This window comes from Mesocricetus auratus, unplaced genomic scaffold, assembly GCF_017639785.1.
Source record: "Mesocricetus auratus isolate SY011 unplaced genomic scaffold, BCM_Maur_2.0 Super-Scaffold_100011, whole genome shotgun sequence".
Classification (NCBI taxonomy): domain Eukaryota; kingdom Metazoa; phylum Chordata; class Mammalia; order Rodentia; family Cricetidae; genus Mesocricetus; species Mesocricetus auratus.
Genome location: NW_024429195.1, coordinates 33,246,440 through 33,274,202, shown reverse-complemented (window position 1 = coordinate 33,274,202; position 27,763 = coordinate 33,246,440). Strand labels below are relative to the sequence as shown.

Sequence of the window (27,763 nt, the reverse complement as noted above, 5' to 3'; positions counted from 1 at the left end):
GAATGCTGTGGTTTGCAGGCTGATTTTCCTCCACAGGCCCACATGTTTGTTCCCCAAGACAATAGCATAGGAGACACTGTGAACCTTTTGGCATGGAGCTGGGGGAAGTCCTTAGGTCATGGAGTCATGCTCTTCAGAGGGATCAGGGGATCTGTTGTGGAGTAATCTTTTGACACACTATGAAGATGTGTTTTTGCCAAGGTGACTTCTTATTGGTTTACTCAAAAGCTAAACAGCCATTATCAGGGCAGGAGGTATAGGGAGGACAGCCAAACATAGAGGATGCTGGGAAGAAGAAACTTGGGGGTCCCCAGGAAACGTAGAGGGAACAAGACATGCTGGGGGACAGGTAAAAAGCTAGGAGCCAAGTGGCAATATGTAGATTAATGGAAATGGGTTAATTTAAGTTGTAAGAGCTAGTTAGTAAAAAGCCTAAGCGTTTATAATGATTAATATTAAGTCTCTGTGTGGTGATTTGGGAGCAGCTGCAGGACAGAGAAGGACTTGCTACAGGGAACCATGTCTCTGTCTCTCTCATGTCTCTCTCTCTCTCTCTCTCTCTCTCTCTCTCTCTCTCTCTCTCTCTCTCCCCCCCCCCCCGCATTCTCCCTCCACCTCCACTCCAGTTTAAACTTGACTGTTCACTCTGCTGTGTGTTGTTTCCTTCATGATACACTATCATTCATTCCCATCAGAAGGCCAGCCAGTGGCTCTCATGCTCTGTCCTGGACTTTGTCCAAAAGACAAGAATGAAATGACTCCCACAAGTTCCCTGTGTCAGGCATTTCAGCATAGAGGTCAAAAGCTGCAGAAAGAAGGCATACCCACTTCTGCCCAGAAGGCCTGGCATGGCTGCAGGGCAGGGTTGGGATGCAGTCTTCTTTTTTTTTAACTGCTTGTATTTTCTGAGCCTCATGACCGTGTGTCCTGATGTTTTTTGGCTAAAAATGTATGTGCAGAATCAGCATCCAGTGCCACTGAAGGTCCTAGGGCTCCTCTGTCAGCCACGGTGTGCCCACTATGGGGACTACAGGTCTCTAGTGTTGAGAACACATCCATCTGGTGGTTGCAGAAGCCATGGCTGAGCCAGCAGCCTCGTCTCAACCTCAGGAATGAAGGACAGCACTGCCTGCCAGACCTGGCCCTGCGGTGTCCCAGCACTGGATCAAAACGTTCCAAGCTAGAGAAATGAGTGAAAATGGGGCACATTACTCTTAATAGGAACAAATAAGCCTGTCCACGCTGGTCATTTGGAGAATGAGGTTCTCCAGAGGTAAGCATGTAATTAATTAAGCAGGCCGGCCTCTTGGAAGTAAGGCTTGCCTACCTTGACTCCTTTTATTCCCTTTAGCACACCTAGGCACTCTCCACAGAGACGAGGTCAGCAGGCACATCAGCCTGGCCATACGCTGGAAACATGTTTGTTTTTGTTGTTTTCTTACTGCTTTTAAATTTCTAACTTCGTTGATTCTTTGTGGATCTCACAGCACGCATCCGATCCCACTCATCTCCCTAGCCCCTTGCTTCTGCCCTCTGCCCTTTCAGCCTCTCCTCAAATCAAAATAAAATCTAAAGGAAAAACAAAACCCAAGCCAACCAAACACAAACAACAAACTAAGACAAGAACAGGGGAATCTTGTCGTGGGAGGCTGTAGTGTGGCCCAGTGGGTCTCACAGTTCACCCCCTAGTCCACTTATCTTTACTAGCAAGTGTTCATTGCCACGAGTCATTGGTCTGGCTCCAGACCTCTGGTTTCTGCCACACCACTGATAAGGGGTTCTCACTGGGGCTCCTCTTGGATATCCTGTTGCTGTCCCGTGTCATGGACATTCTGCTGTTTTGAATCTGTAAGTTAGTCACCTTCATAGATTCGGTGAATGTTGGGGTGGGCCAACTCAGAGCCCTGGTTTTGGGCCTGGGTAGTAGCTGATTGGTCAGGCCTAGGTAAGATGTAGGGCCCTCTCTCACCTGAGGTGAGGGGTGAGGGGCATCATTCCAAGTGCAGAGGGCCAGATCTCGCCTGAGGGGGCAGGACCAGTTCTCATATTCCATTATCCAATGAGGGGTTGGGACAGCCATCCCAGGGTCAGTAAAGAAGGGGGGATAGGGGCTGACTCAGCATAGCATTGCTCCTATGAGCCATGGACATCACCACAGACTGGAGTTGCAGCAGGATCATGGACCCAGACATGGCCCTTGGCAGCAGCTCAGGCCAGACATCACTACAGCGTGGTGGCAGCACAGATCTGAGTGACCCTGGTTTGGTTCTCAGGCACAAACATGGTCTCAGGTGACTGATCAGACCCTGGGCAGTCCTCAGTGCTAACAGGAGCCATGGACACCACCCCAGATCCTGACCACCGTGGGACCATAGACCCAGACACAGCCCTAGGCAGCAGCCAGTGCCCAGATGTCTCCATGACCCCGGGTGACTACACTGGCCAACTAGATAAGCGTGACTCCGGCAGTGGCACATTCCTCAGACACCGATGTGGTCTCAAGAGCCACAGACATTAACTCAGACCCTGGCTACTAAAGGGCCACAGACCCAGACATGGCCCTCAGCAGCAGCCCTGGTCCAGACTTCACCATGGTCCCAGGAGACAGCATAGGCTACTCAGATCAGCATGTCCCTGGTAGCTGCATGGCTCTATGGACATCCTCATGGCCATAGGTTGTGACCCAGACCCCAGGCATCTATGTGATCTTTGGTGTCCTGGGACCATGGTGACATCTGGGCACAGGCTGCTGCATAGGACCATGTCTGGGCCTGGGGTCCCACCACAGTTAGAATCTATACTGATGTCTGTGGCCCATGTTGCCACCGAAGACCAAAACCTGGCCCTGGGTCTTAGCCCAGGACCGGACATCACGTTGGACTCAGGAGGTTATTAAGTACAGCCAGTTCCTCGCCACCCTCACCCCTCCAGATCCGTCTCTGTCCCCATCCCATGAGCCTTTCCGCCCCGCCCTCTCATCTACCTCCCCGCCGTATGCTCTCTCACCACAATGGAGCCCAACGACCCAGTGCCAGGCTCTTAACGGGGTCACAGGTGGTGCTCGGTTGAGTCCTGATTGTCCAAGTCTTAAGGCATGACATGGAGCCATGTCCTTTGCCTCTCTCATTGTGCCGGCATAGAAACCTTGGCTGGCTCTTGGTATGATGATGCCGGTCCACCCTGTGCCAGGGGCACTGGGCAGGGGGTGGTTCCTGGCTGATTGTGCCTGCCCAGACCAAGAAGTCTAAGGGAGGGGGGACCGCTGTGTCTTCTGCCAATTCAGACCTGGATGGCACCAAGCAGCTGCTGGTTGTGCCTGCCCTGGTTATTAATTTTTTTAATTGAAAAAATTTTTGATACAATATTTTTATCGTATTTCCCCTCCCCCAATCCCGGATTCTCCCTGCCTCTATATCAACCCAACTCATGTTCTTTGTCACTTGTTAAAAAAAAAAAGAAGACAGAAGCAAAAGGCCAGATAAACTAAGAAACTCATGGTGGCACACACCTTTAGTCCCAGCACTTGGGAGGCAGAGGCAGGCGGATCTCTGTGAGTTCAACGCCCCCGCTGGCATACAGAGTCAGTGCCAGGACAGGCTCCAAAGCTACACAGAGAAACCGTGTCTTGAAAAACCAATAAATAAATAAATAAATAGGTAATACCAAAACAAAAAGCTCAAACAAAGCAAAATGAAACAAAAAGTTCACACCATCCTCCACTGAAAAATACCACTGAGTTCATTTTGTGTTGGCCAGCTGCTCCTGGGCTTGGGATTGTGGCTAATATACCCAGTGAGATTCCTTTAGAGAAAACTGGTTTTCCTGTTGCTAACAGATGTCAATTGCAGATAGCTTCTTGGCTGCAGGTACAAGTTTCTCCCTCTCAGTGCTGGGACCCTGCCTGGTTTGACCTGGCTGGTCTTGGGCATGTTCCACAGTCTCTGTGAGCTTATATGTACATCAGTCTTGTGTCTGAGCATCATAACCTGAGAATCTGACTTAGAAGCAGCAAAAGCCACAGACACAAAGGAGTATCTCATTTTTTTCTGTTGTTCTTTGCTGCGTTTTCTGCTTTTAATTGTCTCAACTTAGCAGAAAGGTTTTGTAGGCATGAAAACCACTAGCTGGGTTCCCTGTAAGATGTTCACATACAAGCTAGACCAAACTTTGTCATAGTAGCACCAAGACTCATGTCCTTGCCTCATTTCTTCATAATAAATAAACACATAAATGGATATATACAAGTATTATGTGGGTAAATATAGCATGGGATATTAATGGCTAGAGGTGTTACAGACTTTCATTTCACAAGTAAGAAACATGGAGGCATAGTTAATATTGGTTGCCAACTTGACAGAACCTGGCCATGAGAGTTCTGTCTTCACAGATGGGCTTTATGCCCTCAGAAGGTCTTCTGGGAAAGAGTCTAGCCCTTTTTGCTCTCTGCCATCCTTGTTGGGACATAGAAAGAAGACTCTGTCTTAGAATCAAAGAAAGAGTCCGTGAGACCTTAGAACCGTGGGAGTCTTTGTCTCAGGCTCCCAACCTTCCAAGTGTGAGAAATAAAATTTCATTATCTGTCAATCCCCCAGACTCAGATATTTGGCTATAATATCACTGATGGACCAAAACGCCTGTTGTATCAGTGATCAGCGTCCTCGTGATTTTGAGGCCAATGTGTCTTGGTAGCCTCTAGTCTAAAGTTGGGGCTTCATGAAGCCCTGGTTGGATAATGACTGGGGTGGTCATGAAAGAGATTGTTGCCACCTTTTGTTACTTGTCTTGCCAGATCTGTGACCTCTGGGACAAGAAAGGAGGACTTAGCACCCATTGTCAGGGTCATCTGCCTCTTTTTATTTTTTTTGAGAATTCACCTCTTTATTGCCGATATAAACACTGAGGAAATCAGCATGTAGCAGCAGGGTGTTGGTGTCAGTCAATTCTCATGTGGATCTGGCTACTGAGCAAGGGGCAAAGGTGGTTCCTCCACAGTCCTCAGAGGAAGATGCGACGGGAAGCAGCAGGAGGAGCATCTCCAAGCGTTTATAGCATCTTATATCTCCCGTATTGCTCTCTCCTCTGCCATAACCATTTCTGCAGTCTAGCTCCAGTCACACCCATGCATCTCACCAGATCTTGCTTCTGCAGAGCTGAGGTAGCGACTGCACCGGAAAACGCTCTCTAGCTCTTGCAGCTGCAATAGGGAGCGCCTGTGGTGGGGACTAGGTTGGCATCCAGGCACCAGCACTCTCATGGGCGGAGCACAGGACCTCTACCCTGGCACGGGCTTCACATTTCTGAACCCCTCTTGCCCTCTCGGACTGGCCCCTCTGGCTGGTCTTCATTCTTCTGGCTCCTGCAGCTGGCTCCATGGTCCTCTTGCTTCCAGTTACCCATGAGGCCTGCGCTGCCAGTGGCATGGAAGACTCTCACTTAGTTTTTCTGCTCCTTCCCCTTCTGTAGCTGTCCACCCAGGCTGGCCCTGCCCCTTCTCTTCATTTCTCCCTCTGCAGCTGGTAAGACTGTCTGTGCCTTTGCACCGTTCCATTCCTTTCTCCTCTTTGTAGGGTCCCACATGCAGCAGGTAGTGGGTGTTTCCATGCTTCGTGCCCTGAACGCTGTTGAAGTCACTTTCAGCTTGCTTCTTGCTGTCACACCTGACTCTGCTGAAATAAGGGGCACACAGACTTAATGATATTATAATTAAGGTCTAATTGATAGTCCCCTTCAGTTCTAGTACCTCTGAGGACATCACTGAAGCTGCTATACTGATTTGAAGCCAGATGTCTGCATCTTTCCATTACACGATTCACTAAACCATGTGTTAGCTAAGCCTGAGGCTGGCTTCCTAACTGCAGTCCAGGGCAGGATTCCAGCAGTGTACAGTGGCACGCACTTGCACAGGTGTTGGGGTGGTCAAGGGAATCGTCAAGATGTAGCTGCGGCTGGGAGCCTTCTCAGACCTAGGTCTGAGAGGATGGAGAGAGGAATTGATTACCAGAATCCAGGACTTGGGGGAAGTGCCACTGTCAGCACAGGAGACCTTTGGCTGGAGCTGTGAGCTCTAAGAAGGCTGAAGAGGGAAATGGAGGAATTAATGGATGAAGAAAGGAATGCTCCATTCTTTCTTCCTTCTTACTTGATCTTTTGTTGGACTAAGAGAAGGGAGGCTGTTTGCTATAGTCTAGTGAAATCAGCCTTATGAGCAGTGACCTGATAGACAGAGGACCTAGAAAGGCCATGGACAACACTCACCACGACTCTAGACCCTACTACACTGCTTTACAAAGGGCTGTGGGATGTTAGATATGGTTTATAAAGAAATTGCTTTTATGATCATTAGAACATATAGAGATCACCTTACCTGATTCTAGCTGTCAGTTCTGCTTATTGAATATTTAGGTTTTTTAGATACTTTGAAAAAGTACAAAGAATTTAAAGTCCATCACTGCTCTTAGTAGGTAGCAACCAGAAGGATGAGAGCTGATACCATAAATTAAAAATACTGTCTTTATCCCAGCACTCAGGAGGCAGAGGCAGGCAGATCTTTGTGAGTTCTAGGCCAGCCTGGTCTACAAAGCTACACAGAGAAACCCTGTCTCAGAAAAAACAAACAAAACTACTTTCTTTAAAGTTACTATGTTTTATAGCATCTGCCCCAAACCCAGTTCTCTTTCATATCCTAATGTCTGTCAGTTTTAAACAAAACTCGTATCATCTTTATCCTAATTAAAAAAATAAACCCCGAACTTATGATCTGTGGTGCTTGTAACTAGTATCTCATAAGAAATAGCCCAATTAAACTATTCCTTTGGTAAAGTCTTTAGGATTGGGGACAGAGTAGCTTGCCTAGCATATGTGAGGTCCTGGGTTGATCCCAAATATTGTAAAAAACAAACAAACCAACAAAGACACCACAGAAGGAAACAAACAATACAAAGGTATATTCTCTGAAAAGCAGGGAAACATTTTGAATAGTAAGTAGTATTTGAATACTTCTGTGGATGCCAGTGTCTATAGAGTTGGTGGAAATAAAATCTAACCCTGTTTTTATCTTCTGCCTTTAGCACAAGAAAAGTCACCAGGCCTGGGATAATGACCATTTTTTATGCTCTTCGAGGACTGAAAATGTTGTATGTTAGTCATGTTTAGAACTATGCTTCAGAATTGCAGATGTTCCTCTCACATCCGTGTGAACTAATGACTGTTGATTAATTCATTCTCTTCTCTGGGCTTTGGATATTTATCTATTTGCCTGCTCAATTAAATGAGTGGTTTTGGGATGAGTCCAGACAGCCAAGCTGACCACAGAGGGAAGACTAAGTATTAGAGGGCCTGAAACCACTATTATACTGTGATGATGACTTAGGTTTCATGACCCTGAACCAGTGTTACGCTGTGATGGTGGTTTGTGTCAGGACCCTGAACCACTGTCACTGTGGTGGTGGCCTCAGTGACAGGACCCTGTGGCATGGCAGTGGATTCAGTGACAGGACCTGAAATCACTATTTACACTATGGCAGTGGCTTCAGCGTCACAGCAAATAACTGTGGCCATCATTTTACCCATCAGGAAAGAAGCAACTGGGGTTAAAAGTGCTTTCTCTGCTTTGAAGGAAATCCCCTGCCCCCACTTTCTTCATCGTCGGCTATTTGGTGACCTACACTCATACATGTCTGAAAAGCAAGAATTACTAGAGGACACCAGTTGAAGTCTTGGGAATAACAGAGAACTGTTCTCAACTGCTACTTTTCACCCCACAAGCTTTCTGTAGTATCTGTTTCACGGGTGAGAGAAAGCTGCAGTATCGGAGCACACAGCAGAGCACGCACTGCCTCTGAACTGACGCCAACAAACACAGTGTCCTCTGCAGAACTGGTTAGCTTACTCACGGAAATGTCAAAGAACAGGCTGGCCACTGAGTAAATCAGCAGCCTGGCTCATAGAGAGGGACAGAGATGTCTGCAGTTTCCACATTTTCCAAGGTCCAGAGAGAACCTGGGTGACTTCTAGTCACTGTTCCAAAGTACTAGATGCATAGTCCATCTCGAGAGAGAAACAAATTTCCGGTTCATAACACAAGAGTAAAGTTTGTCTTGCAGACTCTCTGTGAAGGATTCTTGATTAAATAGAAGTATAACTCCACAGAAGAAAAACCTAGAAAGACAAGATGGAAAATCCAAAGACCAACGTAAGGCAACAGAAGCAGCAGGTTGGATTTACAGTTACAGAAGAAAGGCCACTTCATTCCCTGTGATAAATAAAAGTTCATAGGTTGTGTATTTCAGTGTGTCCGAAGAGGCTCATGCCCTTGAGTAAAGAGATCCTATGCCCTTAAGACCATTTGCATACATTTCTCTAGACCATGGGGCCAAAAATAAGAGACTTACTGAGATGAGCACTATAGGAAGGCTGAACCATCTAACAGAAAGGATGGGTCTCGTACTGCCGTGTAAAGACCACAACATGGCATCCTCTGAATCTAGAATGCAGAGGCACAATGAAACTATGTCCACTATCGTGGCCCTGAGGATGGGGATAAACATCCCCCCACAGAGTGGGATGGGCGCGCCTCCTAAGAATCACACTGGGCAAGAGCGCTTTAGACAGTGCTTGCTCGCGAGGGAAATACGGAGAGAATTTAGAACCCTAAATCGGGAGATCTGCAAGAAGGATTGCTCAGGAAGATGAGACTGGAAAAAGGGAGGCACCAGGAAGCAAAATGAATGCCGAGTGTCTGCCAGCTGTCCTGGGGTACAACCAGAAAAGGTGAACCTGATACCGTTCTCCTCTCCACTGGCATACCACCAAAAGCCCCCCTCTCCTTCGCCATGAGCCAAGGCGGGACATGAGAACAGAATGAACTCTGGGTAAGGGTGTCCAGTGCTCTTTTTTTCCCTGTGGTGGTTGGAATCCGTTTAAGAGACTCGTGTATTTAGGTGGTGGGCACTATAATTGCCTAGCTCTGCTGCTGGCACGGTGGTGAAAGTGAACAGCAGTCAGCAAGGGTCCCGTTTTACCTTTCTTTCATTGCTTTTCGTCCTTTCACAGCTCTCTTGATGCTTCTGGTCAGGCTCCTGACAGGCTGGAGATACTAACTCTGAAGAGAAAAGGCTTTCCAGGCAGCTTGTGCTCCAAGCACAAACTGCTACACATAAGGCTTTGCTTGGAGGCTTCTTTCCCTGCCCCAGACCCGTGAGTCCTTGGTGGACAACCCTCAGCATCACCCAGTGAAGGGTGGATTCTGCACGAACAAAGCAGGGTCCCCACAGTGACCTGGGATTCCAGGGTGGCCGTGGAGCTAGAGTGTGAGGCGTGCTCCCCAGACAGGCTTTCGGCTGGGGTATGGAAAGACGTAAGTTAGAAGAAGGGGTTTTACACTCTTCTAACAACTGCCTTGTCACCTTTTCTGTAAGTTTCTCACCCTTTCTGAGGTGAAACAGGCTATTTCTCTATATAGTACTGCAACTGTGAAAGAAAAATAAGTGTGCAGAAGCCTCGCAATTTCAGAAGGAGCACAGGGAGGTGCCTGAGATTGCTAAGGACATTTTATTATTTATTACACAATTGAGAAGGGGCTGAGGGAATGAATGAAGAAAGGATTTGAGCCTACCTGGTACTCTTTTCCTTAAATTTGATTTACACACACACACACACACACACAAAATTTCTACTTATAATAAATGCTCTGATACGTGAGTCTCCCGGACCATGAGCTCCGAGAAGGTGGAATGCACTTGTCCCTCTTCCATTCTTGTCCTGCGGCACTGATCAGTTATCCCAACATTACTGCAAGACCTTGGGTGCCTGTTCAGGCAGCCTGCTGTTTCTGTCATTTCTTGCATCTTTTGGAAGTCACCCGCTTGTACTTCCTGCTTTCCCCACTAATTTATTTTCCTTCTCAAGTCTTTGATGAGGTTGAAGACTAGATAGTCACAGCTAATATCCTCTCTTATCTTAGCTAGAGCATATTAGGCACCAGACTTAGACTTTCCAGAATAGGACAGCCATTGGAGTAATCTCTGTCTTATGCCATTACCCTCGGACTGGACATTTAGTATATATTTCTTGCTTAATGTTGCTCTTGCTGGTTGTAAGTCTAAATTTGTGTATATTTTTACCTTTCTTTCTCCTGGACAATACTTTATATATTATCGTTGGGTATAATTTTTGTATCAGGTTTAAAACTCTCTTATTTAGAGAAAAAGGGGAAATGTAAGTGGCATCTTGTTCTACCAGTAGCCTTGGGGTGGTGACCACACCATAGGGCATGGCTTCAGTGTAGACATGACCCCTTATAAGGAAGAGGAGGGGCTGGCTCATGCTCTCTTAGGTTGTGGTCATGGCATCCTGGAGGGCTGAGGCTGCATCTCCAGGAGCAGGAAGACCTGGGTGGTTATTTACCATCATTGTGTGAGTGCTCCCCAAATAAATACCTGTTAATTCTTTATCTGAATAATTGTGAACTCCTTTAAACCTGCCTTCAGATCTTAGCTCCCTAAATCTCTGCTGCATGGATGATTTGTAGACCAACAATACTAATGGTTTCCCAGTTATTTTTGAAAGTATTGGCAAGAGACTTTCAACACTGTGTGTGTGTTAAAAGGACACATTCAAGTAGTTGCTACAGAATATTTAGATTAATTTTACCAAAACATTTTTAAGTACTAACAGTTGAGGGTTTTGAGCATGCTAAGAAAGTATTCTACCACTAAGCTACATCCCCAGACCAATTAGCTTAATTTGATAGTTGTTTTGGAAAAAGGTATCAATTATGTTTCCCCCAAATAATTTGACAACAAATAGAAATGTATACATTGTAGTTTGTCTCCCTGCTCTCATACCAAGGATGAAGGACTAATCTAAACTGAGGCTATAATAAGATTTTTTAAGCAGTGAAAAGTTGCTTGAAGCTCTTGCTTTATTATGTTTGATGAGTATATCTTCTTAACACTAGGAATAAAACACTCATTTAATTAAATTTAGCAATCAGTTTAATATGCTTTAAAAAATTCCAACTATCAAAATAAAAATCACTGGAGAATGAGCCAAAGATTCCAAAATGTACTAGAAAGGTAATTTTTAAAAAGTATGCACACAGCCTACAAGCTCGTTAAAAATGACAGCCAGTGATGTTCATGTGAATCATCTTTTTTACGGGTGAAATTAGCTTCTCACAGCCACATTGTGACACCTCACGGCTGCTAGTAGACACATACCTTTGTCTTTGTGTGGAAAGAGGGATTCATCCTCCAGAGAAGAGGCTGGACAAGTGAATGACCCAAACTCTCTCTAAACAAAATGTTCTTACATTTGTAGTGAAATGTCTGGGTGCAGATGGAGGAACTACCTCTGCAAGTTATGGGGTGCACCTGTAGCCCCAGAACTCGGGCTCCTCGGGAGCAGGATTATGGATGAGGAAAGATTGTGGCTTTCAAACCAAACTAGTCTACACAGCAAGACCCTGCCACTTTTAGGAGTACTTCCTGAATTCCTCTGAGCAAAACATTCCATAAGTACTAACACCCTGTTTATTAGGTAATCCTTACTGTGGTTGATTTTCAAACAAAGATTTTTCTATAGTTGTGATTTAGCTTTGATTTTATGCTTACAGAGAGTGGAGTTTGCTCAAGAGCTAAGCAGCATCAGAGGAGGAGTTAAAAACATTTTGCCCAGTGAGATGCTCATCAGGGGAACACTCTGAGTTTGATCTCCAAGATTCACAGGGTAGAAAGAAGATTCTTGCAAACTGCCCTTTGACCTTCACTCCCACACCTTGTTGAGCACACAGACTGACAAAAATGTCATACACTATTTCAATTTTACAAATTCTGTATGATGATTGTGGTGTTCAAATAAGAGTGACCCCCATAGGCTCACGAATTTGAGTCGTCAGGGAGTGGCACTGTTTGAGAAGGATTAGCACTGAGGGTGAGCTTTGAGGCTTCAAAATGCAAGCCAGGCCCTGTGTTTCTCTTGCTGCTTATGGATCCAGGGGCAGAGCTCTCAGCTACTTCTCCAGCACCATGCCTGCTGCCATTATGAAAATGGACTAACTGGACCTCTGGGACTGTAAACAAGCCCCCAATTGAATGCTTGTAAGAGTTGCCTTGGTCATGGTGTCTCTCTTCACAGCAATAGATCAGTGAGTAATGCAATCATGTAAGTGAAATTTTCACCCTTCAAAATCATCCCAGTGACTGAAGTATCCTTTTTGTTAAATAGTACCCAGTAGGGGTTGGAGAGGTGGCTCAGCGTTTAAGAGCTCTTGTTGCTTTTGTAGAGGACAGGAGATTGGTCCCAGCACCCACATGGTGGTTGACAACCACCCATAACTCTGCTTCCAGGGATCTGATGCCCTCTTCTGACCTCCAAGCTCACTAACCATGCTTATGTGCACATATGTACAGGTAGGCAAATTACTCATACACATAAAATAAATAATTTAACTTTTTAAAAATATAAAGTAGACTCTCACTAGAAAGAGAGCGAGGAGTTTCTTTAGGCAGATTATTTCAATCGCCTTTCTGATAAAGAGCACCAGAGCCAGGCAGACTTCTGTTACTGTCTCTGATTCCTTTTTTAAATGCACGGATCTAAAATTAAGCCCAGTGCTTTTTGTGGTATAGGCTATGACTGGCAAATCTGAGTGTTTTCCTCTGAACAACACTGGTTCACATCTGCTCAAATCCCCAGCCCGACAGACTCATCAGCAGGAATAAGAAACTTAAGATGTGGATTGAAGTAGTGGTCCCTTTACCGAGTGAGAGTATCAATTAAGCATTTGTTTTTTATCTCTTATCTGCTATCTCACAGTGGGCACTTGATGTAACTTCTGAAACCTGGGAATCACAGAGAGTTGTATGTCCAGGTAGTTCTTACATTGAGGAGTGATTGGATGAATTAAAAAGGGAAAGAGACTGAGATATTTTGCAAGTTACGTTTAATCAAAACCCTAATACATGTTATCCGCTAGTTTTCTGCCATCTAGACTAAAGTGGATAAAAATTTGAAATTTCGGGGGTTTTCTTCTTTCTGACTGAACTTCAGCAAAGGGATAGAGAGGCAAAGCTAAAAATTTGCAAGTATATCTGATGGTGTGACAGGATTTTAAAAATGAACATATAAAGTACTGGGTTTGATAATGAGATTTCCAAACAAAGACCACTTTTGTTGGTCTTTTGCCCCCTTCCTTTCCCCAGCTTCTCGCCCCTCAGATGCCCTCCACTCCCTGTAGCCTCCTTTGTACTCTCCTGTTACACATGTGCATGGTCCTTGACCGAACTCCTCTGTCTCTGTTCCCTCCTCTATGTCTCTACTCCCTTCTAGTTCCGAAGTCTGCACCCACACTAATGTCCCCATGCACACAGAATTGTCATTAAATAGTTTCATACCAGAAGAAAATGTTGTCATGGGGGAAAAACGAAAGGCTGCGAAACTGAACTAAACCAGGACTCTGGGGAAAGGGCTTTGGAATTCTACCTTCCAGATCAGCTGGCTCAGTAGCGTGCTCTTTGTGTTACTAAGTTAAATTTGCGAGTTTAAATTTGGAAGCAGCACATCTGTGACGGTAGTTCTGTGGTCAGGAACCAGCAGAGGCTTGGCTGAGAGCCTGGACCAGGGTCTTACGACCTAACCAAGATTTGTGGCACTTTCACATACCTGAGTGGCATGAGGCTGTTGGCAGGTTTCTGAGTGTCCATTGTCAAGGTTAGTCACAAGGAACTCCCTACCCAGGCTGCTTGGAGATGGAAGCTGACTTAGAAAACAGACAGAAGCCACAGCACTGATCCCCGCTCCCTTAGGAAGAACTCTTTGGTCCAGCCCACTCTAAAGACAAGGGTTACACAAGGACAAGCATGCTAAACAATGGGTGTGCACTATCTGAAAGGCTTCCTGTTACGGCTCATTCACTTGAACTGTGAATTCTAAAAATAGACATATGTTCTCGTGGTTTACAATTCAGAGCATTCAAAATAAGACCTTTTCCTATGCCTGACAGCTAGCTGCCTCTCATTGAACTGCTATCATTTTTCTCCGTGGCCTTTTAGAGTGGGACTCCATATGGAACAGATGCAGTCGCCTCAATCATGACCCAGTCTTGGTAGCTCCAGCCTGTTGCATACAGATAACTCCCCACCCCTCCATCAAATCCTAACCTCACCCTGGTAGGGTGAAGTTAACCTTCAGACTCTGCATGTCGTGAGATAAGGTGGGCCTGTGTGGGCAGCTTCTCTCTGCCTTTCTCTTCTTACTCCGACCAGAGCCTGTGTCTCCATCAGGACGGGACGATGGAAGGAGCGAGGAGAAGGAGTTCCTTTTCAGTTTCTGCTCTCAACTTCTCCAGAGTATTCTCACAGAGACAGTCTCATGCCTGTTAGCATTTTCTTGTCTGGGGACGATTCTCTGGAACCTTGGTGTGTGGGTCACTCCAGCTTGGCAGGAAGCCTGTTGGGTGAGATCCTCCCAAGACAATGTTAGGAGTATGGTCTCAACCTCGTTGTCCTCCACCGGGCCCCAGGAAGCTCTCACACACTTCTGGTAACACCTACAACTCCAGAAAACTGAACGTTTTTAATTTCTCATACTACCTGTCTCAGTTCTTTTAGGAACCATTATATCCTGGGAACAAGGAATGCTCAAACCATCACTCCAGGAATTAATATCCAAAAGAGGTAATGTGCCTGCTGGGTGATCAAACGCTTGCCTTGCTTGGGTGGAAAGTGAAGGCATTTTCTTACAGTACGTATTTCCCACATGCTGAGATACCTTTGAAGACAAAATAATTACAGAGTAATTAAGTCTTAACTCTTTTGATAACTAACCCTGCATTAATGGTGGGTGGTAAGAGAGGCTGAGGTAATTTCATGGAGCATCTATGTAGATGAAGGAGGTCACACTTCTACTACGTGGTAGGCCTTGTTTGTTTTTCAGAGTCATGTGATACTTACAACTGGAAAACTGGGTTTCTGGTGGCTCCAAATTTCCGTTTCTCTTCTGGTTCTGCTGTGGTTCATCTGCACTGTGTCAATTTCATTCTGGGTTCATCCCTCCTTTTCCCCCTACCACACCTCCAACAAAAGTCAACCAGCTTTTCTTCTGGACCGGGTCAAAATTCTCCAAATAATGCCAGCACATAACTGACCACCAGTGAGATACAAACGGGGTTGCTGTGGGAGTGGACACCTGGATGCTAACCTTTGGGTGCCTATACTGTGGTTCCATCACTCTTGCTTCAATAAATTTGGCCCTGGATGGAAAACCAGGCCACATCTGCATAATTCAAACTCCAAAGCTGCTTCTCGTTCTCTCTGTGTCTCTCTCTCTGTCTCTCTCTGTCTCTGTCTCTCTCTATATATATATATACATATACATATATATATATATATATTGCTATGTATATAGCAAATCCTGCTCTTTCCCTTGCATGCTCAACTCAGATCTATCCTTTAGGACTCTGTCCTGGCAGTGGGGTGGTTCTTTACTCTTGCTTGTGTCCACTGTCATGGTGATTGCCCTCAGCTTCCATCTTGGGTACCCAGACCCAGACCTTATTAACTTATTCAATGGCAAACCCTTGTGTAGTCACCCTCTGAATCCACAAGTGTTGACCAGAGCCTTCCAACTCTGCTGCTTTGGTTCCCAGTGACATGGACTTCATGACTGTTTCTTTGACTGATAACTGCTACTAACAGGGCCTTCCACGGTTGGCAGATGGTACCCGGGATCTGACTGCTCCGATGGCTTTCACGGAGGAAAAGCTATCACATGGGGACCCCAAAAGGAACAAAAAATCAAAGCCAAACAGAACTGACCCATGAACTGTCTTTCTAAGTATGCCAAGAGAGATAGCATCCTCACTAAAGGAAAAGGAATCACTTAAAAATGCTCCATACTGTATCAATGCTAATTCTATTTATTGCCTCCTGTCACACCTAGAAATGACAAGTGCTTTCAGGTCTCCCCACTTCTCTGTTACAGAGGGGGAAAAGCTAAAAAGGAGACTAATTAAGTGTTCTATATATTAATATTACAATGCCACGATGTGACCCATTTCTCTTGGGCTTTTCATTGTTGCTATAAACAAAATTCTGTGCTGTCACCATACCTGAGACTGAATTTTTAGTGCTGGCCCTAGCTTCAGCCCCAGGGTGCCTCGAAGATGCTGCTCGGTGAGAAGGGGCAGTGTTTCTCCATCAATTGCATGGTCCTTAAATACCTGAAGAAACACAAAAATCATTAGCCTGGCTGCTGAATCTTACAGTACAGCCTGTGTCTCATGTGCAGACAGTTTGGTGTTGGAGCATTTGCATGTGAGAGCCTGCATGAAGGTGACACTGCGACACAGAAACTTCTCTTTGGTTGCGGGCTCCAGTGCCATGTTGTCTGATAATATCTGGGATGCTCTGTAGTTCTGTTTGCTGGACTCACTTCAACCTGGAGTAGTTATCTGAGGGCAGCCTCTATGTCTCATTTACTGTGCAGCCCTGATGCAGCATGGGGAATGTACTCCCTGGGTAAATCAGTAAATGGGGAAATGGTTGTAGGAAAGGGATGGGGGAGGAGCCATCACAGACAACACGGCCCCTCGTTGTGGTCTTCTGGGTTAAGTGTGTGGTGGAAAGAGGCAAGGAAAGCCTGGGTAATTGTGTCCACCAGCCTTTCCAGCAGGGTCTGTTCTGACTCCAGTCAGTGCACGATGCCTTTCTCCCAGGAGCTAGGAAGCTGCTAATGGGTAGATACCCAGGCAGGTAGGAACTGGGTGCGAAAAAGCATGCTAGTGGTTGAACGCAGTGTCCAGCTTCTCCCTGCCTCACACGCCTTCTGTGCTCTTCTGAGCTTTCTCTTTAAGTCTTCTCCACCCTCCTCAGACATCACAGCTTACAGGGTTCCCTTTCATTTTCAGACAACCTTCTGATTTAGAAAGAAGAGGAGAAGAAAATAGTAGGTAGAGTTCCCTGTGAACATGGACGATAAACCTAAAATCTGATGCTCCTTCCCACTGCCCTAACTAATGTAAGAGTTTGCTGCAGCACCCCTGGCCCCCATGGCAGGCATTCACAGTGGGAATCCTTCTTCAGTCTCCAACCTCTCTTTACCGTTCCATTAACACCTAAGTGGACCACCATCAGCCCTAAACACTCATGGGAATGACAATGCACACTCCACCTCTACACCCGCCCCTCCTCTCCTTCCAAGAGTCCCATGCATCAAATGCAGTTGGATGCTCTTGTGCTCATGTTGTCACTTCCTGGTCATTCTCCTGTCTCCAGAGTTCTGCATTCTGCTCCTCCTCATCCCCTAGCCCTGTCTCCTCGCTTTCCTAGTGCCTGTGCTGTACCACACGCATGATGCTCTTCTGGCTGCAGTTGCTTCTGTTGCTTCCATTTCAGCCATGTTTGGAAACCTTGGTCAGTCCTTTGTGAAGCGACTACCCTAGGTTTGGAAAGCTTCTGCATAGCTATTCTTGATGGGGGGGGGTCCGTTGTTGTTTGTTTTGTTTTTGAGACAGGGTCTCAGATAGCCCAGTCTGGTCACAAAACTGGCTATGCAGCAAGGATGACCCTGGCATTCTGATCCTCTTTCCTCCGCTTTCCCAGTGCTGGGGTTATAGGCTTGCCCCAGTGTGCTAGAGTTTATATGGTATGGAGGACTGAACACAGGGCTTTGTGCATGCTGGACCTGGGGTATCCTTCTTGTTGATGCACATTGGGTCATGTCTATGATATAAATGTGCATATACTTTTTTTTATCAATTTCAGATATTTTGAGACATGAATATTTTATATGCCAAGCTCATTGAACTAGATATTTACTTAGAATAAACTGTTGAAGTGTTTCCTGGTCATCCCTAAGTCACAAATCTTCTCACTGTATCTCTTTCTTTTATTATTTTTGTTTTTTGATAAAGTTTCTTTCTTAGAGACTATGACAACAAACTACAATAAAGTATGAAGTAGCATAGCACTGACAAAGTATATGTGATTAAAAAAATAAACTTCTCGCCGGGTGGTGGTGGCGCACGCCTTTAATCCCAGCACTCCGGAGGCAGAGGCAGGCGGATCTCTGTGAGTTCGAGGCCGGGCTGGACCAACAGCCTCCAAAACAATACAGAGAAACCCTGTCTCGAAAAAATAAATAAATAAACTTCTCATGTAATTATTTTTCTCAAGGTTGTTTGTTTCAGATGTAAGGGTAGGGGTTCCCACTACGTAGCCGAGGCCAGCTTTGAACTCAGTCCTTCTGCCTCAGCTTCCCAGTGTAGGGATTCCAGGCATATGCCATCAAGGCTGGCTCTAGACACGTTTTAAAGACTCCATTTGCACAAGGCTGGCAAGGAGGAGGAATATAGAGGGAAGGATGGTGGGTATAAACAACAACAAAAACTTCTGAGGTTGTGAATAAAAGTCAAGGAGGCATTTCTGGCCAAGTTCCCTGTGAGAACTGTGTGGGAAACAGTCCTTCCGGGCTGTGTACCCAGAATGCACTGGTGTCTCCTCGTTTCTGCACAGTTCTTTCTCAGAGAGCAGCAGTGGGTGCTCAGCAGGGTGGCTGGGTTTTGCAGATGATGTCACATGCAATAGCTCAAAGGGCTAAGACTCCAAAGTGTGGTCATCCTACACACATTTGAGAGACTTCCAGAAATAAGTGGTACAATTTCTTGGGCTACTGATACGGTGTTGGTGACAGACAATGGTGACAATGAGCCAGCAAAGTTTGTGGTGTTGATGTTTATATGACTTCCGTGTGCCCACAAAGGCACAACTGATATGAAGCATAGCATACATGTAATACTGTTGTAGGAGCAAGGCTGTTTCTGTGGTACATGTAACACTGTTGTAGGAGTAAGACTGTTTCTGTCATACATGTAACACTGTTGTAGGAGCAAGGCTGTTTGTGTTTTGTTCATTTGTGGAGGCCGGTTCTCACTCTACAGCTCAGGATGGCCACAAATTCATAATCTTCTTGCCCCAGGCTTTCAAGAGCTGTGATGACAGATTATGCATCATTCCTGGTCCCTTGTCTGTGTCTGTGCTCATGCGTGGGCATGCTCATGAGGCCCTGAAGACAACCTCGAATGTAATTCCTCAGATAACACCCACACTGTTATTTGAGACAGGGTTCCTTACTGGCCTGTAACTTTCCAAGTAGACTAGTCTTGCTGGCCAGCAAGCACCAAGGACCCATTGTTTCCACCCCAAGTCCCAGTGCTAAGGTTATAAGCATGCACCAGCATGTCTGGCGTGTGTGTGTGTGTGTGTGTGTGTGTGTGTGTGTGTGTGTGTGTGTGTATGTGTGTTCTGGGGGTTGAACTCAAATCCTTTCACTTGCATTACAGTCTCCTGACTGAGTTGTCTCCCTAGCCCCTTTTGTCTTTTAGGACAAAGCACATATTTCTGTTATCTAGGTGCTGTAGCAAATATTTCTCATTCTTCCTAGATATTTAGCATCTGAGTCACCCTCTCATAAGTCTAGACAGGACAGAAAATTAAGCTGGCTTCCCAGGACTTCTCTGGCATTTGTACCCACCAGTCACAGACACCTCTCCAATGACAGACAGTGTCATAAAGTAGGGATTTTTGTAGGAATTCCTTCCAGGGGCAAAATGCAAGTTTGATAAAACTCATTGTGCATTAAATAGTTTCTAGCTTTCATAGTTTTGCAAAACTACAAAGTTACCTGGGCATAGTCTGAACAGCCTGGAAGACTTCTGATGAAGTTATGAACATCATCTACAGTCCATTTCTGAATATCAGCCAAAGAATGGTTTTCCCTAAGTGCAACCAGCTCATGTGTTCCTTTAACATGAAAAGAAAATTATTATGTGATATGAAATTTCTATTCAGAAGGAGATGCTTAGAACACGGATTTGCATTTAGCTCTATGAACTCACTAACGTCTGTCACCACAGGGTGCTCTGTTCACATGGGCCATGTTTTGAACTCCCTGAAGATATTTAGTCCCACTCACAGGTGGTTTATTTCCCCTCTCTTAAAGTCTCTTCACTGACATAACTCAAAGTAGACGAAGTTCCAGATTCACTCTATGATATCTGAGGTGCTGGCAGAAAGGCCCTGTGAACTTCATTTTCCATATTTATGCTACAATACCATGTTCTCTGGTCTCCTGTGACCATCATGGCCTGAATATGAGACCAGAACTTCATAGTGAAGCAGCTGGAGTGGCGGCTACCTCAGTGCCCTAATTCATTTTAATGTCAAGCTGACAACCAAAATTATCCAAGGGATAAGTTTGCCTAGATCAGATTATGTGTGGGTCTATGGGGGCATTGTCTTGATTGTTAATTGATGTGGGCATTTCCACCCCTAGGCAGTTGGTCTTGAACCATATAAAAAAGCCAGGTATTATAAACCTTCCTGCGGGACAGCAGACACTATTCTTGAAGGTTCCTGCTACATCTCTTATCTGTGAAGCGAATTCCCTCATGGAAGTAATGCTGTGTGGGACAGGAAGCAGGCACCTGCCTTGAGCTCCTGCCTTCAAGTTCCTGCCTTGAATTCTTACTTTGACTTTGTTGGGTGGCGGCTGTGACTGAGAACTGTAACTGGAATAGACTCTTCCCTTAAGTTACTTTTAATCAAACTGAATCAACAGAAAGGAAGCTACAACAATTAGGGACACACAAAATCTCCGTTTTGTTTGTTTTTCTAAACAAGTTCTAGGGAGCTATCCAATATGAGATTTTCTCCGTAGTACATTACTTTCAAAACTGATCGTTTATACTTTTGTCAGTTTTTCTATACTTGGATACAGCGGCTCAGCAGCTAAGAGCCTTAGCTGCTCTTCCAGAGGACCCAGATTCAATTCTCAGCACCCACATGGCAGCTCACCACTGTCTTTAACTCCAGTTCCAGGGAATTTGACACCCTCATACAGACATACATGCAGGCAAAACACCAATGAACATAAATCAAAAATTTAACAAAAAAAGCAAAGCAAAACAAAAACCCTAAATCTCCCCAAGCAACAAAAAACCCTCTAGTTTGTCTTAAATAAATTCACTATTAAATTAAAATTTTAATTAACAATCTTTATACTTTCTCATATGCATCCTCTCAGACTGGTTTTTAAACAGCAATAGCAAGACTGGTGTTTCTAATATGACTTGTGAGAAGTGGTATAACAAAGTGACTTCAAGTCATTTAAAGCAAGATTAAGAAAATAGAGCTGGAAGGGGCTGGAGAGATGGCTCAGCAGCTCAGAATCCCGGCTGCTCTTGCTGAGGACCCGGGTTTGCATGCCAGGCAGCTCACATCACCTGTAGCTGGGTCCAATTTCAGAGGATCCAATGCTCTTTTCTGGTCTCTGTAAACACGGCACTCACATGGTGCACATATACACATGCCTGTAAAGCACCCTGACAATAAAATAAAATAAAAACACACAGACAATAAAAATAAAAGTGCATCTTTTTAAAAATGGAGGTGAGGGAGAGATAGACAGAGGGTCTGCACGTGACATTGGAGGCCACAATAGGCATGGCTGTAGCAGTTCCCTCCACAGTGGGAAGACCTGGTCACCCTGGAGCTGCTGAGGACCTGCCCTGGACCCCGAGCACCTACCTGGCAGAGGCAGTATGGACACTGGCAGGCCAACTCCATTCTTCTCGTCGCAGCCTTCACAGCCCTGTTCAGAGGATTCGTCCTTCCTGCCATCCCATGCCTTTTCCTGGCTCGGCTGGAGCTCGCCGCAGGGGTTGGTGAGGCCCGGGGTCGGGTTTTCATCATTTTCCTGGCTGTTGTCTACCTCGACTTCCGGTTCTTTGGTACCCTCTTCCTCTTCATAGGGAGCCATAGGCATCTGGCCTGAGCTTTTTTCTTCTATTTGACTTGTGAAACTCCCAGTGTCGCTCTCCAGAGGTTTCTGATAAACCAAACCTCTTCTGAGTCGGTATTTCTGGCCCCAGCATTCAGAGAAGCGTGGTCTGGCTGCCAGCAGAATAGGGTTTCCCTGAAGGTGTCGCAGTGTGCTTCTGTGCAAATGCAGATCACTGGCAGGCAGTGTGCTCCTGCCTTGGAAGCCTGCAGGGCCACCCAGGCAACTAGACCCATAAAAGAGTGGCATCCCCAGACCAGCCAGCCCCTTGGGATTCACTCTTTCCATCCTCCTCTGCTGGTAAAGAGAATACATTTCCATTTCTGCCCTAAAAACAAGATTATATAGTTTACACGACCCCAGGCAGTCATTAGGAATCTAACTTTTTACATTTTGATTTATTTTGAGCGTGGAGGGGTGGGTGCATGCATGCCATCGTGTAGGTCAGAGGTCAATGTGAGGGAGTTGGCTCTCTCCTTCCACTGTGTGTGCTGGGATCAAACTTCTTAGATGGTCAGGCTTGGCCGCAAGCACCTTGATTTGCTGAGCCGTCCCAGGGCTCCAGAAATGTAATTTTAACAGACCCTTGCCTTCCCTAAGCTCACCCTTTTACTATTCCTGTGCATCAGTGTTTGTCTGTTTGATGGAGACAGGAATCCCCTCAAAGGCAGAGGGAGTGTGGGATTCCCAGGAGGCCTGAAAGTGGGCAGTTTGTATGTATGAGAGTCACAATGCAAGCCTGAGCTCCAACTGTGGGGCTGCCTGTTATGCACAGAGCCTTATCAGGTGAGCGGGTGAGGTAGCAGCGGTAGTTACTTGCCAGACACTAAACTCCATAAAGGTGTTTAATTCCGCAGCACAGTGATAATGGAACTCAAGCAATTAGTGCTTGTCCTCATGGGTCTAAGTCACTGCACGGGGAGGGGGGGCGGGGGGCGGGGGGGCAGGCAAGGAAGGGAGGCCTGCTTCTGCTCACTTCACTTTACCCATTCCGGGTGATCACCTGCACCCTTGCCTCTCCCTGAGGCCAAATCCTGTTCCTTATAGATGCACTCTATTTGCTGCTGGCCAGTGTAGATGAAGACCATTGTAGGGTTAACGTGAGATTTCCTGGGTTCTGGTGACACTCTGAAGAGGAGTTGGTGAGCTTTACTCCTGTCCTCAGGAATGAAGCCATTTAAGACAGAAATGACGTGGCGATTTCAGAGTATTCACAGCCAGGATTTTGAATTGTGGGTCAACAGAAGGCTATTGAATGTGCAGACCCATCTACCGTTAGCTCCACTTTGTGGAGTGTGCGTGGGGCAGTATGTGCCTGTGTTAGGTGTGCTGTGTGCCAGAGCGCAAGTGTGCACACGCGTGCAGACGCATGCACACCCATGCAGAGACTGCAGGAGGACTTCAGGTGCCCTCCTATCCTATGCCCTCCTAGCTCACTAGCCTGCTCCCTTGAGATCCGTCTTTTACTCAGACCGAAGCTCACCACTTTTTGGCTAGACTGGCTGGACATCGGACCCTCTATCTCTGACCCCTGCCTCTACCCTGGGACTGAAAACACATGAGGTCACACCCAGCTTTGTTCTTGGATACCAAGGATCTTACCTCAAGGCTCCATGCTTGGATAGCAAACATTCTCACTCACCTTTTTAATCCCCAGACCCTGCTGTCTGCTTCTTTTTATTATTGAAAAGCTTGCATAATTTATTCTATAAGGTACCTGAAGTTCTTTCTGTAAATAACTAGAACATGTTTGTATAGATGGCATGTGTTCTTTATCGTGTCACCTATGTACTTCTATTGTGTTTGTAAGTATTTATTTAATTTACTTAAAAACAACTCAGATGAACAAATAGTCCTGGGATTGAGCAGGAGACAAACGTAACAATATTATGAAGTTACCTGGCAGCGTGATGCCTTTCTAGCATTTCATTCCTTGTGGTCACTGCCTTTATGGGTTCAGGTGGTAAAACACCCCAGCCTAGCGGGAGGGAGAGGGGAGGGAGAAAGAGAGAGAACCACCCCAGCCCACAAACAAATTAGAAGCATGCACTTGAAAATAATAAAAAAATTCAAAACAGAATCGTCAGAAACTCCTCAGCTTGACTGGAACGAAGGAAATGGTATCAGATCTTACACTGTTTGGCTAGAACCTGATAAACACCACCCAATCAACAGCAGATAACATTTCAGTTCTTGAATTGTCAGTCTCGTGACTGGTGGCATTTTCCTGTCATACTTCACATGGCAGAAGATGGCCTATGCCTCCTTGGTGTATCTTTTCTTGTCCTGTTTATATATATATATATATTTCTAAGGTACAATGTGATGTTTTGGTAAATGCTTATACCAGAAGAATGGTTAAATCAAGATAATAACACATCTACTATCTCATAACCTTATTATTTTGTGGTGGAGACATTTGAAATCCCATCAGCAATTTTTAACTATATAACACATTATTATAAATTCTAACTACTATCCTATATTAAACATCTCCAGAATGAAATCAGAATAAAAACTAAATTCTCGTGATGGCTTATGAGAATGTATGCTATTTAATTAGTTTGGTTTGGGGGTGCTGAGAACTGAATTCAGGTCCTCATGCATGCTAACCAGGTGTTCTACCACAGAGCCATACTCTACGCTCAGCTCAAGTCATAAGCTGCCCGAAGCAGTTAAGTCTCTGATAATTCTTTTTGAAACCCCTCAGTTCTTCACATGAAAGATAAGACAAATGGTAATGCTGCACGTCTGCCCTCATTTGTGATTAAATTGGTGCCCAGATGGGTTAAGCAACTCAATCTTGCTCACACAGTGGTACCACCACAAGCTCAACTCAGAAAGCAAGGGCACAAGTTGCACGCTCAAACAGCTGTCGTTCACACGGCTCCACACACTGGTGGCACACACTCATGGCTCGTACCTGAGTAGAAGAGACTCGACAGTGGGTTTGGCATGTTTGCATTTGGGACAACAGAGGATCCAAGTTGGGAAGGTATACAAAACTGGCTTGGGTCAGTTGGAGCTATACTGGAAGGCAAGACATCTCTAGGAGGGAAAAAAAAGACATGAAATAGGTAGGATATGGCTGGAATTATACAAAATTTCTTTTTTTTTTTGTTTTTTGTTTTGGTTTTTACAAGACAGGGTTTCTCTGTATTGTTTTGGAGGCTGTCGGTCCAGCCTGGTCTCGAACTCACAGAGATCCGCCTCTGCCTCCCGAGTGCTGGGATTAAAGGCGTGTGCCACCACTGCCCGGCTGAATTATACAAAATTTCTAATGCTCAGTATGATGATCTAAGTTCATTGTTAAGTTAATTGAATTTAGAAACGTCTAGAAAATTGAGGCACACTTCTTAACAGGCTCACTAAGGCATTTCAAGAGGGTTGTTGAGGGCTGGGATGTGGTGGGAATCTGTTGAAATCAAAGGAGAAAGTGAGCAGAAGTGAGTGTCCTCCCTTTTCTGATCCAGCATGATTATTCAGCTGTGGTATGCTTCCCGTGCTGTGACAGACAGAACCCTCTGAAAGTGTGAGCCAAAATCAGGTAGTGTGGTCACAGTCACACAAAAGTAATTCATGTTGGTATTGGATTTTCTTCCTTCCTTCCTTCCTTCCTTCCTTCCTTCCTTCCTTCCTTCTTTTTTTTTTCCGAAACAGGGTTTCTCTGTATTGTTTTTGTAGGCTGTCCTGGAGCTTGATCTGTAGACCAGGCTGGCCTCGATCTGTAGACCAGGCTGGCCTCAAACTCACAGAGATCCACCTGCCTCTGCCTCGAGAGTGCTGGGATTAAAGGTGTGTGCCACCAGCACCTGGCGGTACTGGATTTTTAAATAACTGCTTGGGACTCGGTGAGACTAAAGTTCAAATGCTCTGAAGTTTCTGTGGTAATGGAGAAGTATGACAAGAAAGATGAGGAGGAAGGGTCATAGCAAGCAAGATAGCTTAGGGCTGTCTTGGGGAAAGGCCCACTCAAGTCAGTGCCGTGGTTGGGATATTCACAAGGGGCATTTTGCTCTGAACACACAGTTTGTTCCTATTTAATGGTCTCTTGGTGGCATTTGCCATCTAGGATAAAAGTTTGGCCACCTCTCATTCCATGAACAAGGACAAATGCTGGGTTTTATTTTCTCTTCAGAATGTCAAAATATTCCAAAGAAATGAAGCTAGAATATTGCCAGAATGTACAACCAAAATACTTACATTTTCCCTGCTATTGAAAGAATGATTTGGTGACAAGCAGTCTAGGGGATCCACATGTTACAGACTTAGGATGGAACCTTAATCTGATAGGATTGGTCCTCTTAAGGAGAGGAGTGGATTGTGGAGGGCACCCTGCGTATACACACGGAGGACGGTCATGTGAGGACACAGTGAGGAGTTGGCATCTATAAGCCAGGAAGTAGGATTCACCAGGAACTAACTGGACAGAAATGTGATTTTTGGGCTTGTAGTTTTGAGAAATGGAGACCTTTTTATTCTTTACTTTAAAAAATATGGGGGGGGCTGGAGAGATGGCTCAGCTGTTAAAGGCTGGGATCACAACCAGAAACAATATGTGTATGGATGTTCTGTCTGATGTATGCCTGTGCACCATGTGTGTGTAGTGTCGGGAAGGCCAGAAAAGGGTGCTGCATCCCTTGGGGCTGCAGTTACAGATTGGGAACTGCCATGTGAGTGCTGGGAACTGAATCCCATCCTTTGGAAAGAGCAGCCAGTGCTGTTGACCACCGAGCCATCTCTCCAGCCCTGAACATTTGTAACAACCATGTTGTCTTCTGTGCTTTACTGTGGTGGCCTCAGAAGACTAATCTAGCAGATTTACACTTGATATTGCCAGTCGTGTTCCGAGTAAATGTGGTTATTTAATCAGCTAATGGGTCAAACAAAGCTTCAAAGGGAAAGTAGAGCCTTAAGTTTTGAAGGTAAGACCAGCAGAGTGCCATGAGTCATGGCACAGTTCACTGAGATGACCCCAATGTTTTATCAGCTAATGTTAACACCATTCCAAACTCTAACAATGGTTTGTTTTCTCTTCGGATTGAACTACTACATTGGAAAGAAATACCTGTCCACAATTGGAGGCCCAAATGGCGGGGGAACCAGTGGGATCCTCTGATGTCCTGATGCTGTCAATAGAGGGTTCACAGACATCACTGGGTTTGCCATCAGATTTCTTGACTCTGTCGGAGTTCTAAAAAGAAACAGGTACGTTAACAAATACCTACTGAAAAATAGTTTCCTTTGTGTGTATGTGTGTGTGCACCCATTCAAGCAAAGTGTGTGGAGGCTGTCCACCTTGTGTTTTGGGGACCTGCTCCTAGCCAGTCATCCCTAGGGACCTTCCTATTTGACTCTCCCAGAGCCGAATCACGATTGCACACTGCTACACCTGCTTTTGTTTATTCATTTGCTTTGTTTATGAAATGGGTTCTCAGCATAGAACTCCGGTCCTCATGCCTGTACTTTCATGAATTACTTGAATTTTTCTTAAACATAAAGGCAACTTCTTTGCACTCCCACAGCGCTTGCGAAGATTCCCTGCACCAAGCTTTCAACTATACAGAAACTCCCCCAAAGGAAGTGGCTGATATTATCTGAAGAACTCACTTTATAAAGTCGCCCTGGAATTTGTTACAGTCCACAGGGCAGTGCCCTGCCACATCACAAGCAGTAATAACACTGAACCAGCCCTGTAAGATTCCAGGGATACCAGCTCTCTCCTTTCAAGTTATTTACATCCTTACTATTTCCAGAGGTGGAAACATGCAAGCCCTTCCATATGTTTAGCCTTTGGAAAAATATTCTTATATAGTTGATAAGATTAAAACAGAAAATGAAGAGCAAGGCCCTCAATGGCTAAAATGATATCTAATTAGGGTGGGTATAGGCTGATTGCCTGAGATGCTTTAACTAGAATGAGGGA

The 27,763-nt window shown here is 45.4% G+C and overlaps 1 protein-coding gene across 1 annotated transcript; it reads right to left on the bottom strand.

Annotated features, from left to right (window-relative positions):
* Positions 1-12,926: 12,926 nt before the first annotated feature.
* On the bottom strand, positions 12,927-27,006 carry Samd7 (sterile alpha motif domain containing 7). Its single transcript, XM_040754563.1, has 7 exons — positions 26,906-27,006; positions 24,761-24,885; positions 23,737-23,815; positions 21,585-22,165; positions 19,681-19,799; positions 16,109-16,219; positions 12,927-14,769 (listed from the first exon to the last, which is right to left on the bottom strand). Exons 1-7 carry the CDS (start codon positions 27,004-27,006, stop codon positions 14,575-14,577), a joined length of 1,311 nt encoding a protein of 436 aa, XP_040610497.1. The 3' UTR covers positions 12,927-14,574.
* Positions 27,007-27,763: the final 757 nt, after the last annotated feature.

Bases quoted from the DNA above. Each gene is read 5' to 3' on its own strand.
- Samd7 (XM_040754563.1), bottom strand. From the start codon at position 27,006: ATGGCAAACCCAGTGATGTCTGTGAACCCTCTATTGACAGCATCAGGA. The intron at 23,816-24,760 runs GTACGAGCCATG...CCCTCCCGCTAG, and splicing joins GTCGAGTCTCTTCTACTCAG to GCTGGGGTGTTTTACCACCT. The intron at 14,770-16,108 runs GTATGGTGACAG...TTGTCTTCAAAG, and splicing joins CACTAAAAATTCAGTCTCAG to GTATCTCAGCATGTGGGAAA.